This window comes from Elephantulus edwardii, unplaced genomic scaffold, assembly GCF_000299155.1.
Source record: "Elephantulus edwardii isolate Elephantulus edwardi_28Jun2011 unplaced genomic scaffold, EleEdw1.0 scaffold00196, whole genome shotgun sequence".
NCBI classification, from domain to species: domain Eukaryota; kingdom Metazoa; phylum Chordata; class Mammalia; order Macroscelidea; family Macroscelididae; genus Elephantulus; species Elephantulus edwardii.
In genome coordinates, this window is record NW_006399946.1 from 2,763,853 (window position 1) to 2,778,939 (window position 15,087).

General features: G+C 36.9%; 1 protein-coding gene across 1 annotated transcript in view; it reads right to left on the minus strand.

The window, feature by feature from the left end:
- PIEZO2 (piezo-type mechanosensitive ion channel component 2) overlaps window positions 1–15,087 on the minus strand; it is a 731,335-nt gene that overhangs the window by 67,552 nt on the left and 648,696 nt on the right. Inside the window, exons 38-42 of the mRNA XM_006897012.1 lie at window positions 11,608–11,790; window positions 7,738–7,990; window positions 6,802–6,934; window positions 5,273–5,420; window positions 4,966–5,180 (exon numbers count right to left, since the gene is read on the minus strand). Of these exons, the coding sequence (XP_006897074.1) occupies window positions 4,966–5,180; window positions 5,273–5,420; window positions 6,802–6,934; window positions 7,738–7,990; window positions 11,608–11,790 (932 nt within the window). The remainder of the gene's footprint in view (window positions 1–4,965; window positions 5,181–5,272; window positions 5,421–6,801; window positions 6,935–7,737; window positions 7,991–11,607; window positions 11,791–15,087) is intronic.

A 15,087-nucleotide genomic window follows, 5' to 3' on the forward strand; every position in this document is an offset into this window, starting at 1 on the left:
CAAACGTGGTAACGGTTATCCGTGGTGGACAGTGTTTGCTGGAGCTTCCCGACTAAAACAAGCCTGAAAGTAGGAGCAGTTTCCACTTCTGAAATGGCTTGCCTCCGGAAACTCTACGTACGAACAGTGCTCAGGCCTTTTGTTCGTAGGGTCGCTATGAGTCATCTACGACTCGACGGAACCTAACAACAACATATATAAAATAGTTTAAAAAGCCATTTCTAGATCTATCTTGAAATACAAATTGTGAGTTACAAGATAATATCCATTCACATACAAGGAAGATGTATTAATATCACTATCATTCAAATTTATGCACCTACAGCCAGAGCCAAAGAGGAGGAAATAGATGATTTCTATCAACAGCTGAAGTCAGAAATCGATTGAACATGTAACCAAGATGCATTAATAATAATAATTTGAATGCAAAAGTTGGGAATTAGGAAGAAGGATCAGTAGTCTGGAGTTGGTGACAAAAATGAGGCGGGGGATAGAATAATAGAATTCTGTACAATCAATGACTTATTTATAGCAAATACCTTTTATAAGAAACAAACATGCAGGTTATACACATGGCTTTCACCTGATGTGATGCACAGGAATCAGACTGATTACATGTGTGGAATGAATCACTGAAGAAGTTCAATATCAGCAGTGAAAATTAGGCTAGGTGCTGATTGTAGAACAGACTATCAACTGCTCATAAGCAAGTTCAAATTAAAACTAAAGGTTAAATCATATCCAGAGGAATAAAAATTTGACCTTGAGTCTTTCTCCCATGAATTTAAAAATCCTGAATTGGAATAGATTTGAGGCCTTGAACTCTAATAGATGAAGACCAGGTAAGCTGTGGGAAGACAACGTCATTACTAAGGAAGAAGAAAAAAAGACCAAAGTGGATGTCAGAAGATACTCTTAATATTACACTAGAGCACCAAGAAGCCAAAGTAAAGGGAAGAAATCAAGAAGTAAAGGAGCTGAATAGAAGCTTTCTAAGAGCCACTTGGGAAGACAAGGCAAAATATTATAATGAAAAGTATAAGGAGCTGGAGTCAGAATATCAAAAAAGCCAAAATTGCTCAGCATTTCTTAAGCTGAAAGGGCTAAATAATAAATTCAACTCATGAGTTGCAATGCTTAAGGATGTTATGGGCAGAATATTGAATGCTTATTTGGGAAGCAGGACGTTATGAGGAGGAGTGTGGCATCAAGATTGGAGGAAGACTCATTAGCAACCTACAATATGCAGATGATACAACCTTTCTTGCTGAAACTGATGAAGACTTGAAGCACTTGCTGCAAAAGGTCAAGGACTACAGTCTGCAATATGGATTGAAGCTCAGCATCAAGAAGATAAAGATTATCACCACTGGGCAAATTGGCAGCACCATAATAGATAGCGAAGAGATCGAGGTTGTTAGCAATTACAGCTTGTTTGGATCCACAGTCAACACTCTTAACAGTAGCAGTCAGGAAATCAAAAGAAGAAATTCTTTGGGAAAATCTGCTGTCATGGACCTCACCAGAGTGCTGAAGAGCAATGATGTCAGTCTAGATACAAAGGTGCACCTAATCCAGGCCACTGTCTTCTCAACTACTTGTTATGCTTCAGAGAATCGGACAATGACTAAGGATGACAGAAGAATAGATACCTTCAAGTTATGATGCTGGAGAAGTGTCTTGAACATACCATGGACTACCAAGAAAAAAAGTAATCATAAAAAGAAAAGGACTGTGTTTCACAGCTAATTATTGAAAAAGTTAATAACCTAAATGTATACTCATGTTTTACTTGAGAATTTCCTTCAGAATTTGGCCAACAGTTTCAGCTTGGCTTTGTGGTTTGAAATTCATGCACTTATAAAAATACATAAAATGTTAAATGCTTAATGAATATAAGACACCCTTGGAGAATTGTTAAAAAAAAAGTAGATTCTGAACCTATCTTTTACCTTATATTCTCTACCATTATGGTGCATTATACATGGGATTATTCTATTCTAACCACCATTCCAGAGAATATAAACAACACTGAGGACTGTTTACACCTGAAGTAACATTTTTAGCGTTAAAATACGTCTTGTAATTTTTAATAGCCAAAAAGCAAAAGCTGTACAACAAATCATAAGAAGCTCTTTGAAGATTCTTTTGAACATCACACTCCAAATTTGAAAGTTATTGATTCAGTAACTCTGGATATGATACCTACATGTTCATTTTCTATATTTAATAATAAACTTTGCAAAAATGTCTCATTTGTAGAATTTTTTCCAGTAAGTATATGTACAATTTAAATTTTAATATAGACAAGTCAGTATATGTTTTTATTCAACAGAAAAGTATATTGGTATTTTAGGACTTAGTAAGCAAATTTAACTATGTTGTTGTTGTTATGTGCCATCCAGTTGCTTTTGACTTGTATAAACCCTATGTACAAGAGCCCTAAAAGCCTCTCTATTAATGGGGGGGGGAGGGGGGAGGGGTTTGTGCGGGGAGAAGGTTGCAACAATGAATGAATGGAATCCCAAAATCTCTGTAGATGTTCACTGAAATGAAAAATAAACAACCTAAATTTAAAAAAAAAAGCCTCTCTATCTTGTGCCAACCTCACCATCTCTGACACACTCATTCCCACTACCCCAATTACAGACTTGACTTGATCCATCTCATCGAGGGTCTTCCTCTCCTGCGCCATCCCTCCACTCCCCCAAACATGATGTCTCTCTCCAATGACCAGTCCCTCCTTTCAACATGCCCAAAGTATGTCAAACTATACCTGACCAAAATAAAGTTCTTAACACATTAGCAATAAAAATATCAGCTCTTTTATAGGAAGCCCACATTAATTCTCCATTTCCTTATACTTTTAGGAACTCTGTATTGGCAGTATATCAGGAAAGGTCATACTTTTAGCTCTCCACAGAAATAATCTCTATTTACAGATAATTGATATGAAAACTGTATAGAAAGCAACAGTCATGAATTGAATTGCATCCCCTTGAAATAGATATTGAATTTTTGGCCCTTTGTTCCTTGTGATTTTGCTTGGAAATATTCATCTTTTATTATGTTAGTTAAATCAAACTTAATCACTTCTGAATTATATATGAAAAAAAAAACCAATCAGAGCAGATTCAAAGGTACAGATGCGATGTGAGGAAAAGTTATAAGCCAAGCAAGAAAAGAAAGTGCAGAAGTATCCACTATGAAGAAAATGGAATAAAAAGACCCCAAGTTGGACTTTTATTTTTTGCCTCTAGAACTAAAAGATGTTAAAACTCTATTCTTCAAAAAAATCCCAAATTGTACTATTTCTGTTACAGTAGCACTAAGTAAAAGAACAATTCTTTTGTGTATGTCAAAAGTTTGACCAAAGACAATATCAACTGTGTTGCCTAATATTTCTTAAGTAAGGAGCCAGTCACATTTCCTCCAGAAAAACTTATTATTTCCCTCCTATGACCTTTAAGTTTATCAACTTGGTGTAAGTTATAGTTTACTTATAGAAAGTTAAGTAATCAGGCTTGCAAATAAAGAGAAGAAATTTGTTATAACACCAAGTCTGTGCTAATTTCTTGCAACAACCATTATTGTTGTTGTTATGGTGCCATTGAGTTGACCACACTCACAGCAGCACTATGAACAAGTGATATGAACTTGACCCAATCTTGTGCCACTGTTTCAGTCTAACTGTCAATCCATCTAGTGGGAGGGTCTTCCTCTCTCCCGTCGGTCCTCTACTTTTCCACAATAATGTTTTTCCCTAGAACTGACCCCTCCTAACAACATATCTAAATTATATGAGACCAAGTTTTACCATTCTAGTTCCCAAGGAACACCTTGATCACACTTTCCCCAAGGCAGACTTGTTTGTTCTTTTGGAACACCTTGATCACACTTTCCTCAAGGCAGACTTGTTTGTTCTTTTGGAAATGCATGCATGCTTAGTTCTCCTTCTCCAACACCACAACTCACAACTTCTATTATCCTTCGTTATTGTCTAACTTTCATGTGCATAAAAAAGTGAGCAAAAAGATAGATCAGGCATACCTTAGTCTTTAAACTAACATTGTCACTCTTCAGAACTTGGGAGCAGTCCCTCACATAGGAAGCTTAAGTATGTAAGAATAACCAAACTATTTGGTTATTTGATTCTGCTGGAGTGAATAGACCTGTTTTTACTACCACCAGTTTTATGGAAATATTGTTCTCTGGGGATGGCTCAAATGTTCTAACATAACAGAGATGTCTGGATCCCCTTTTTGTACTGGAATAATTAAATCCCTTCAACATTTCCTAATGTAATACTAGGCCATTTTACTTTTTAAAAATCTGCTTAGAAGCAAATGCATGAGGCCCTCAACTCACGATGTATTTAAGTTACAACAATTAGAATTTATTACTTCCTTTCATGATTTTTTATTGTAAATTTTATCATTAGTATATATGTATTAAACATAGTATTGCAGCATGCAATTTGTGGCTGTTATCACTCTTGGTTTTTTACACTCACATATTTATATGTCATGTTTGCAAGGATGACTGAAGATGCTTAAAACAAAATCTAATACTTATTTCTTTCATGACACGCTTTCATGTTCCACTTCATCTCCATGTTGCAAAGGAACAGATGCCAATGCTACCCAGGAGATCTTAGATGAGCTCTGATATTCAAAGGAGTCATTTCTCAGAAAAAACAAAACAAAACAAAACAAAAACAAAAAAACAAACCCTCAATATTTATTAACACAGATTAAGATCTAATTAAATTAGGCTGAGGAATCTATCCACACTTTAAATTGACCTTAAATTTAATTCTGATTAAAATCGCTAATTTTTCCTATGCATCATGCTGTTCTACCATGGTTTTGCCATTATCTGTGGTTTTGTTGTGCAAATACTCAATGCAGAGATAATCTTACAGAATACAGTTCTTTTAAAATAGGCCATGTCTCCATCTCTTACCTCTCAGTCACACTAGGTAGGATGAAAAACATCCAGAAATGGATTCCAAACACAAGAATTACTTGGAAAATTACTTTTCCCAACACAGTCTTCCTGAGGTAGAGAGCCCGGTCCACTACCATGGTTCCAAACTGAATAAGGACCATAACCAGGAATGGCCCGGGGACCTGGTCCTCTGAAAGTGAAGAGGTGATATCTGCTGCTGCTGAATGTTTCTGGAAAGAGATAATGCATCAGGCCCGAGTGCCACCATACAAGAGACCTTTCTGTTAGTACATGGAAGCATGGTGGCATGACCCTGACCTACCCCAAAGGCCCAGAAACCAAAGACAATGATGATGAAGTCGACAGTGTCCGCCAGGAACATGAGCACATACACATCGGTCACAGCACTGTAGTCTGGATGGATGAGGTCATAAAAGAACTGTTTGATGGGTACATATATTTGCAAAGTCCTGCAAGACAGAGACCCACACACTGTGTCAGGAGCACTGTGTGGGAGGAGGTTTAGCTACTGCAGTCAGTGGGTTTAAGGAGCAGCCCTATGTTCCTCAGCCCCACCAATACCTCTGCTAACTTCTATTGAGTTGACCTCCCACTCATGGCCACCCATGCAAAATGGGAGCAAAATGTTGCCAGTCCTGAACCCGTTGTAATCCACAGGATTGTCACAGGCTGATTTTTGGAAGTAGATTGTTAAGTCTTATCTGGAAGTTCTCTGTACTGAAAACTATTCAACATCATACAACACACAAGCCTCCACGAACAAATAGGTGGTTACTGTGCATGGGGTGGATTGGCCAGGAAACTTGGGTTTTCTACACAGAAGACAGAAATTCTACCATCAACCCCCTGCCCCCTGTCCTCATGCCAAAGGTTGTTTTTGAAAGTGATATCACAAACCCCTAATCTTCTTCAGTATAGTAGTATAAAGTTCCATAAACTCATTATTTGGGTTTGTGATGGCATTCAATCAATGACAGTGAGATCGTGTTTATGTTTCAGTTTTCCATTCTGTAAAAAGGGCAAGGTTGACAATATGCCTGAACTCAAAGTGCACAAACTCAAGCCTCTTCTTCCTTTCAGTTCTTATGCTTGTATCTTACTCTATCTTTTAGCACCATGACCTCCTTGCTGTGGTCTGTCTGTCTGCTTCTACTCTATCTCCTTATACTCTCAATTCCACCTACTATATTGGAATACTGTGTTAAAGTGTATCAGTATAGCAGGGTCTCACGACCATCATCAGCTTCCTACTTATGTGGTGATATCTGGCATACACTTGGTTGGTCTCCAAGCCTGCTGACCCTCTTCCATTCTTGAGCAAGGTTGCTGCCTCCCCCTTGCCTGACAGTTGGAAGGGTCTCAGAGTCTCAGTTGCTCATCAGGACTTTGGAGGTTTGAGTTTAACCATCTGAGGTTCCTCAGAAGAAAGAGTCAGTGATAAACTTCTGAAAAATCAGCCATCAAATATCTGTGGAGTATACTTCTCTGACACACATGGGATTATACATGTTAGCCTGACAAGATAGCAGTTCGGTTTTTTTTTTGTTTGATTTTACCATAATAATGCCTGAGAATATACACTTGCACCTTTCAAATTACCTTTCTATTATATTTAAATAAAACAAGTTTTTTAACCAATGAAATGAGCATAAAAAGTAATCATATTTGATTAAAAATTATTTTAAAACAATACTATTTCATCCCTTGTCAAGAAGGTGATAAGGAATTCATGATATGAGAAGTTTCTTTCTGCTCTTGACATGAAATAATGGACACAAATTCTCCTGTCCTAAAATAAAATAAATAACTCAAATATTTTCATTTACTCACTTTTTTATGGTGAATGCCTTTGCTTTGATTAAATGTTCTTGAAGCTTTTCCATATAAAGTTCCCTTTTGCTTTTTTGCTTAGTGCTCAAAACACTACTTCCTTTTATACTGCTATTTCTGGTACTTGTGCTACCTGGGAATAGAAATAAACCAAGATGTATCATGAGGAAAAGAGTGTAATATGACATAAACATAATAAAAGGATCTGGAGCCACATGGCATACAGAACATGTGGAACAGTTTTAAGCGAATGTGAACACAAAACTTCCCTTAAGAGTAATTTTGAACTATTTGAACTTATGGTCTAAAAGCTGCTTCCACAGTAAAATAGACATGTCCACTGCCCAGATTGGGCTTATGCTCTGTGACTTTCTTCATGTCCTAATTTTTCTCTCTGCAAAATGTACACATCATACATGACAGTGTCTGAGTTCTGAGGAATTGAAAGTAGCAGGATCACAGTGTGAAAACTCAATTCCTCAGACAGTGGCTGCCTATTCTCTACTGTACCTTTTGGTCATACTCACTGTTTAGTATAAAATGAATTGTTTAATTAGGAAATACCTAGATGTCTTAGGTGAAAATTCCCACTGATTAAACACATTAGCAAACTACACCATCACTGCAATGCTCTGGATACACTCAGCAGGATCTAGGTGTGATTCTCATCCCCTTATGGCAAGCAAGGCAGTATGCTTACTAATTTTCAAAATTGACTGAGACTCTAGCCACAAGGTGGAACTGGAAATTGTGGGCAATGGCACAACTGGCTTGTTTGAACAAACAAGTTAGAAATGAACCTTGAGTCTGCCTGATTTCCAAGCACTTTCTTTCACACCACAGGATAACACTCACAACAAATTCCCTGCTCCAACACACTGGCCACAGAAACAAAGACATGTTTGTCCCTACCTGGAGCTATTCTCTGACAGATACCTCTTTTAGACTTGTTTGAGGAAAAGCTGGAGTCCTGGGATGCCTCGGAACTGCAGCTGGAGCTTTTCCTTTGGATGGCACCTTGCTGTTCTGGGAAGTGCACATGTACTGATTCCATTGAGGCTGCCAGGTTGATGGACTTGAGGGAGTCAGAGGAGTCTCTTCTGCCATGGCTGAGTGAGAGTTCATTTTCGGACTCATCCTTATTAGTGCCACCCTCAGTGATGCCATCTTCATCCCACAAACCATGACACTAAGAACACATAGAAAGGGACAAATCAGGCCACAGTGCCTGATCTGCAATAGCGAATTATACAGACTATCCATCCATCTCCAAAATGGAGAAAGAATCCTTCTACCATTCTATAGTGGACTTACTGAGTGTATTAGACTTGTGTAGGTGGTAAGACTTGGCTAATAAATTGAGGTGGGCATTAATGATGTTTGGCTGATTTCTTTCTTGAATGGCAATGTTTTTCAGAATATATCTGTGCATATGATTTCTTGGAGACCAGTCTTTAACGTATCAGTTGTTGGTGCCAGTTTAAATTTAGCCCCATCAATTTACGAACTCACTATTCATTTGTGAAGTTGGGGTTTTCTTGTGGTGTGGTGGTTTGTCTGTTACTGTAATACTGGAAGTTATGCAACCATATCTCAAATATCAGCAGGTAATCCATGGTAGACAGGTTTCATTGGACCTTCTCGACTAAGATAGATTAAGGAGCAGGACTGGCTAGCTGCTTCTGAAATAGGGGTCATTGAAAACCTTATGAATAGTAGTTGTTGGTGTTGAGTACTGTAGACTCAGAACCGATCCATAGCTGACACTCCAGTGGGTTTTCAGAAGCAGTTAATTTTAGGAAGCAGACTGCCCATCCTTCTCCCATGGAGCAGCTGGTGGATTTGAACTGCATGTATCCAGGTTTGCAGTACAGGCTCTAATCACTATTCCACCAGAGCCCTCCTATGAATAGCAGTAGTGAAAAAAAAAGCCCTTAGGTTTGAAAGCACTCAAAATATGACTGAGGAAATCTGCCTTCAAGAAATAAAGGCTACTTTAATGATATGGTTGGAGGTAAAGTTTACTGCCAGTGAAAGACTTTCATTTAGGGAAACACTAACTCAAAATAAGAAGAAATAGCTGTATACATCTATTAATGATGGGAACACGAAATGTATGAACTATGAACATAGAAAAATTGGAAGTTGTAAAATAATGAAATTGAATATATAAAAATTTATATCCAAGGCATTTGGTGACCTGAGATAGATGAGCATTGGCCATTTTAAATTAAATAATCATATGGATTATGATGCTGGGGATGACAAATTGAAAAGGAATGGCAAACATTTTACGATTTATCCTGAAGCACAATGATTTTAGTGATAGGCTAATATCCATATACAAAGAATACTTGTTAACATGACTATTATTCAAATGTATGTACCAACTACTAAAGCCAAAGGTGGAAAAATTGACAATTTTTACCAACGTTTTCAATCTAAAATTGATCAAACATGCAATCAAGATACACCAGTAGTAACTAGTGTTTGGAATTCAAAAGTTGGAAACAAAAAAAGAGAATAAAAAAAGGAGAAATGAAGCTGGATATCACATGATGGATTTTTGTATAACCAAATACTTTTTCATTGCAAGTATCTTTTTGAAGAAAATATATGTTAGCCACACACATGAACCTCACCTGATGGAATATACAGGAATCAAATTGACTACACCTGGATAAAGGGCCCATGGAGAAACTCCATTATCATCAGCCAAAAGTGAGTGACAACATACTTAGTTCCATGTGTTGGACAACCTGCAACTTGCTGCCAAGCCACCAACCAGGGACTGAAGTTGCATTCATATTTTAAACACCCTCTTTTTTTTCTTAAATAAAATTTTATTTTAATTGTGATTTTTCAGGTTTTTTTGACTTTATATTATTAATTTTAATGAAAGTTTACAGAGACTTTGGATTTCCATTCATTCATTATTGCACTTTTCTCTCTGCTTACCCTCTTTCACAAACATGCTCACTAGTTAACTCTTCATGCATGCTCCCATGCCACCTGTCTCTCTGGTGACCAGAGGTGGAAGCTCTCTCCTTGTTCTCCCACCTCAGCAATTGGCAGTAACTGTCTGATTGCAACACCAATTCCAACAGGCTGATAGCTAATCCACTGAAACTCCTTGATCTCCACCATCCACTGAAATACTGATTTGCAAATGCACAGACGGTCTATCCCACCTAGTGGAAAACAGTCCTTCACAGCAGCTAAAAAGATGTCCTGCTGTGCTGTCCAGTGCACACACTAACTACTGGCACCAATTCACACAGATACCATGATAAACCATCAGTGATCATCCTACCCACTTGGACATAGGAACTGAATGCTCCTGTTTGTCATGTTAGTGACTAATGGAGAACACTTGACATTTGTATTATATTTTAAAAAAATAAAATAAGAGGATGAAGCAATTAGACATACAAAAAATTTAAAAAATATAAATTAAAAATCATTGTGCCCTGGTGATAATTGATAATATTAAATCATAAGACTCACGACAAGATGGCTTAAGCAAGTAAGCAAAAGAAAGAGACAGAAAATCTTCCTGATTAAGAATGTTTGTGGAATTACCTGACAAGAAGTTCAAAATACTAATTTCTTTTTATCTTAATAGAGGTGAAAGAAAACACAGACTAAGGTCTAGAAAATTCAGGAGAACAAGTCAAAATGGGACAATCAGAGACTAGACAGTCCATTCAAAACTGGAAACATAAGAATATTAAATAATATATTAGTGATAGATGACTTAATGGAAGAGCAGAAACTAGAATCAGTGAAATACAGGGCAAATCTATTAATAATAATTTTTAAAACAATCATAAAAGAGAATGAAGAAAGACTCTCAGGATAAATAATATAAAATAATTGGAATTTCAGAGAGGCGGAGGAAAAAAGAGGCAGAAGCAGGATAAGTAAAAGGAAAAGAAGGGGAGGGAATAAAGAAGAAGAAAAAAGGAAGATTAAGATTAAGTAATAGTAATTGTTGGGTACCGTAGAGTTGGAACCAACCCATAGCTGACCCTCTGGTAAGTTTTCAGAGGCAGTTAATCACATGAGAGGAGATTGCCAATCCTTCTCCTCAAACCAAGTGCCTTCAGGATTGGAGTGCAACTTCTTGCCACTAGGCCACCAGAGCTCACTATACTACTAATGATGTTGTTGTTGTTGTTAAGTGTCCTTGAGTCGCAGGTGACTCATAGTGACCCTATGAAGGAGAGTCCTCAACACTTGATAATGCTAATAGGCATATTAATATATTAATATAAAGGTCTTCAAAAGGAAGAATAAGAATAATGCATGATCTTTAAAAATAGACTTAAAGAAGCATTCACTAAAAGTAATGATTTCATGACAAGACATTGCTCTATAAAAGGAGTTCCACTTGAAGAAGGTAGGTAGAAACTGGGTTGGAAATGAGCAGTAAAACGACCCTCCTCAAATTCTAGCCTGCTGGTGTTAGCTTAAGCTAGGGATAGAATTCAGTGCAGTTGACAATAAGATACTGTGTATCAGGAAATCTTCTATGAATGTGGGTTAACTATGACATCTTCCCAGGATAAAAACACAGAGACATTTTCTCCTAGATACCTTACAAGTTCTGTTTTGGGGCACTATAGTGCTAGCAGAAGATGTCTGCTTAAATTGACACAAGTTTCTGTTTAAACAAACAAACAAAAGAAAGAAAAACAGGGCACATAAGCAGTAGACCCTCTCACCTAACTCTCAAGTTCACCAGGAACATCAATAGGGTTGCTGTTCAGAGAAATATGTCAATCAATTGTTAACATGGACTACCTTCAAAATTGATCGATGAAAGAAAAGAGCTAGAAGCTGAATGAGGTCATAAAGGACGTAGCCTTCCTTTTTCTCCACTCCTATGATATTTGGTGGATGGTATGGTTTATCTTTGTGCAATTCCAAGTTCTTATTCCAGGGAAAGAATCCAAACTGGAAGAAATATTTGACCACAATTGCCACCTAAATGGAAATGGGATAAATAAAACAATTATGCCTTTTAAAAATACTTATGTATTAAAAATTAAGAAAACAGTGTTCATTTTGGAGCTTTGGTATTGGTAATGAATAGGCCATAATGAAATAATGATATTATTCTCACTATTTGATTTCTAATAAGAGCTGTATCATATTCTCCCAAGTAAACAACTGTTTCAACTGTTGGGCCATTTCCACTACTTCAGAAGCACTGACTAATTTGCACTGGTTTAATTACATATTTAGATAATTTCTTATCTCCTAAAATTTGGTAATTGGGGTAAAATTGAACACACATGTTTATATTTTTTTGCTTTATGCCATACTTATTGATCATCTTTATGAACACACAGTAGAGTTTTCATGTACTATTTTCCAGTTCTTCATATCTTCTCCATCATTTGTTCAGTAGAAGTTCTCCTCAAAAATGAAAATAAACGAAACAAAATCTTCTTTGTTATGTTGGCCATGGTTTTCAGGTATGAGTGTTAAGAGAAAGATATACACTGAGATCCAAGGCAATGGGAAAACTGTGGGTTTTAAGCACATCCATAATGTTTGCATTTATAAAGAATTAATTGCAGCATGTGCAATCCACCAATTTAAAAAATACATTTTAAAATGTCCTCATTTGACCTACATTCTCCTTTCCTTTCTTAATCTCTTTCTCCCCCTTTAACAGTCAAGTATCTTCAAAGAACAGGTTATTCTCTTTTAAAAAAAAATTTTATATTGGCTTGCATGCAAAATTTGTATACACTGTATTCATATACATTGTGTTTCACACATTCCTTAACTCATACTTTATTTCATACAGTAATTCCCACATACTGTGTTTTTTATATTACTCTGATTTATTTACAAAGTTTGAATATATTGCTTTTCACGAAAGATCCTTTCCATTTCCTCCACCCCACCCACCCACTGAATTGTGCAACCCTAAGTTTAACACCCTAATCCCACCCCATCCTCACCCGTCTCTTTCCATCCTCCCCCCACTGCTTGGATCCTCATACTCATTCTACAATAATGGTTTTATACAGTATTTGTTCTTTTGGAACCAAGTTTACACAGTATAATGCTCTCCCCATTTAGGTAGTAATTTACAAAAGTATTATTCCTGTATGTTGCATAGTATTTCATTGTATGAATATACCACAACTTCTTAATCCATTTGTTTGTGGTTGCACATCTGGGCTGATTCCATGTTATTTAGATGGTAAATAACACTGCTATAAATATTGGTGTACAAGTTTCTGTTTGTGCATCAGTTCTCATTTTCTCAGGGTATATTCCAAGCAATGGAATAGCTGGGCCATATGGAATTTCTATGTTCAGCTTTTTGAGGAAGCACCAAACTGCCTTCCAGAATGGTTGTACCATTGTACAATCCCACCAACAATGTAAAAGATTTCCTATCTCACCACATCCTTTCCAGCATTCATTACTTGCTGTTCTGTTAAACATTGCCACTACTACTGGAGTGAGATGGTATCTCATTGTGGTTTTTTTTTTTTTTTTTTTTTCCATTATACTCATTGTGGTTTTGATTTGCATCTCTCTTATTGCCAGTTATTTGGAGCATTTCTTCATATGTCTGTTGATCATTTGAATATCTTCCTCTGTGCAAATTCTTTCCCTGTCTTTTGCCTATTTTGTAATTAGGTTATCAGACATTTTCTTGGGGAGACCCAGGAGTATTCTATAAACTTGGTATGAGACACTTGTCTGAGATGGTATTGCCGAATATTTGTTCCCGGTCAGTAGGCTTTCTTTTTGCCCTGTTGGGAAAAGTTTTTGATGAGCAAAGAGATTTAATCTTTAGACGGTCCCATTCATCAATTTTATCCTTTTCAGACTGTGCATCTCTGGCTGTATTTGGCAGTCTCTTTACACCGTAGACTAGAGCTCCTAAGCTTGATATCAGTTTGTCTCTTATTTATTGTTTTGGGCTTTACTCCCAGGTTTCTTACTCACCTTGAGGTGATTTTTGTGTATGGTGTGAGATGTAGATCTTGTTTCAGCTTTCTGCAGGTAGCAGTCCAGTTTTGGCAACAACTTTGTTGAAAAGGTTTGCCATTTTCCAATTTGATAGGTTTTATTTCTTTGCCACATATAAGTTGACTATAGATAGCTGGGTTTATTTCTGGGTTCTCAATTCTGTTCCATTGATTTATGTGCTTGTCATCGTACCAGTACCATGCTGTTTTAGTTACTACCGCTGTGTGGTAGGTTTTGAGACCAGGGAGTGTGATACCTCCCACTCCATTTTTGTTTCTCAGAAGTGTTTTACTTATTCAGGATCTCTTGCCCTTCCAAATAAACTTGACAATTTCCCTTTTTATCTCCTTGTAAAATGAATTTGGTATCTGGATTGGGATTGCATTGAATATGTAGATTCCTTTTGGTAGAATTGTCTTTTTCACAATAATGGGTTTTCCTATCCGTGAACAGGGCACATTTCCCCCATTTCTTTAGGTCTTTTATTGCATAAATGCTCTGTAGATTTCTTTGTACAGGTATAGTTGGGTTCACTCCCAATTATCTCAATTTGTGGTTGGCTATTTAAATGATATTGCTTTCTTGTTTTACTTCTCTGAGTTCTTTTTGTTACTGTAGAGAAATCCCTCTGATTTTTGGATATTGATCTTATATCCTGCCACTCTACTAATTTGGCCTACTAGCTCTAACAGGGTTTTTGTTGAATCTTTGGCATTTTCTATGTACACTATCATATCATCTGCATACAATGATAGTTTAACCACCTCTTTGCTAATCTGGATGCCTTTTATTTCCTTCTCTTGTCATATTGCCCTAGCAAACACTTCCAGTACAATATTGAATAGAAGTAGTGACAGTGGTCATCCTTGTCTGGTCCCTGTTGACAAGGAAAATGTTTTTAGTCTTTCCCCATTGAGAAAGATAATTGGCTCTTGGTTTTCCTTATATTCTTTCACTATGTTGAGGAACTTGCCTTCTATTCCAATTTTGCTGAGTGTCTTAATCAGAAAGGGATATAGGATTTTGTCAAATGCCTTTTCTGCATCAATTGCTAAGATCATATGGATCTTATTATTTATTTTGCTAATACGGGGGATTATGTTGATTGATTTTCTTATGTTGAACCATCCTTACACGTTGTTGTTGTTGTTATGTGCCGTCAAGTAGCTTGCTACTCATAGCGACCCTATGTACAACAGCCCTAAACTCTGCTCTTTCCTGTGCCAATCGCACTGTCTCTGACACTCCCATCCCAATTATCCCAGTCACTGAATCAATCCA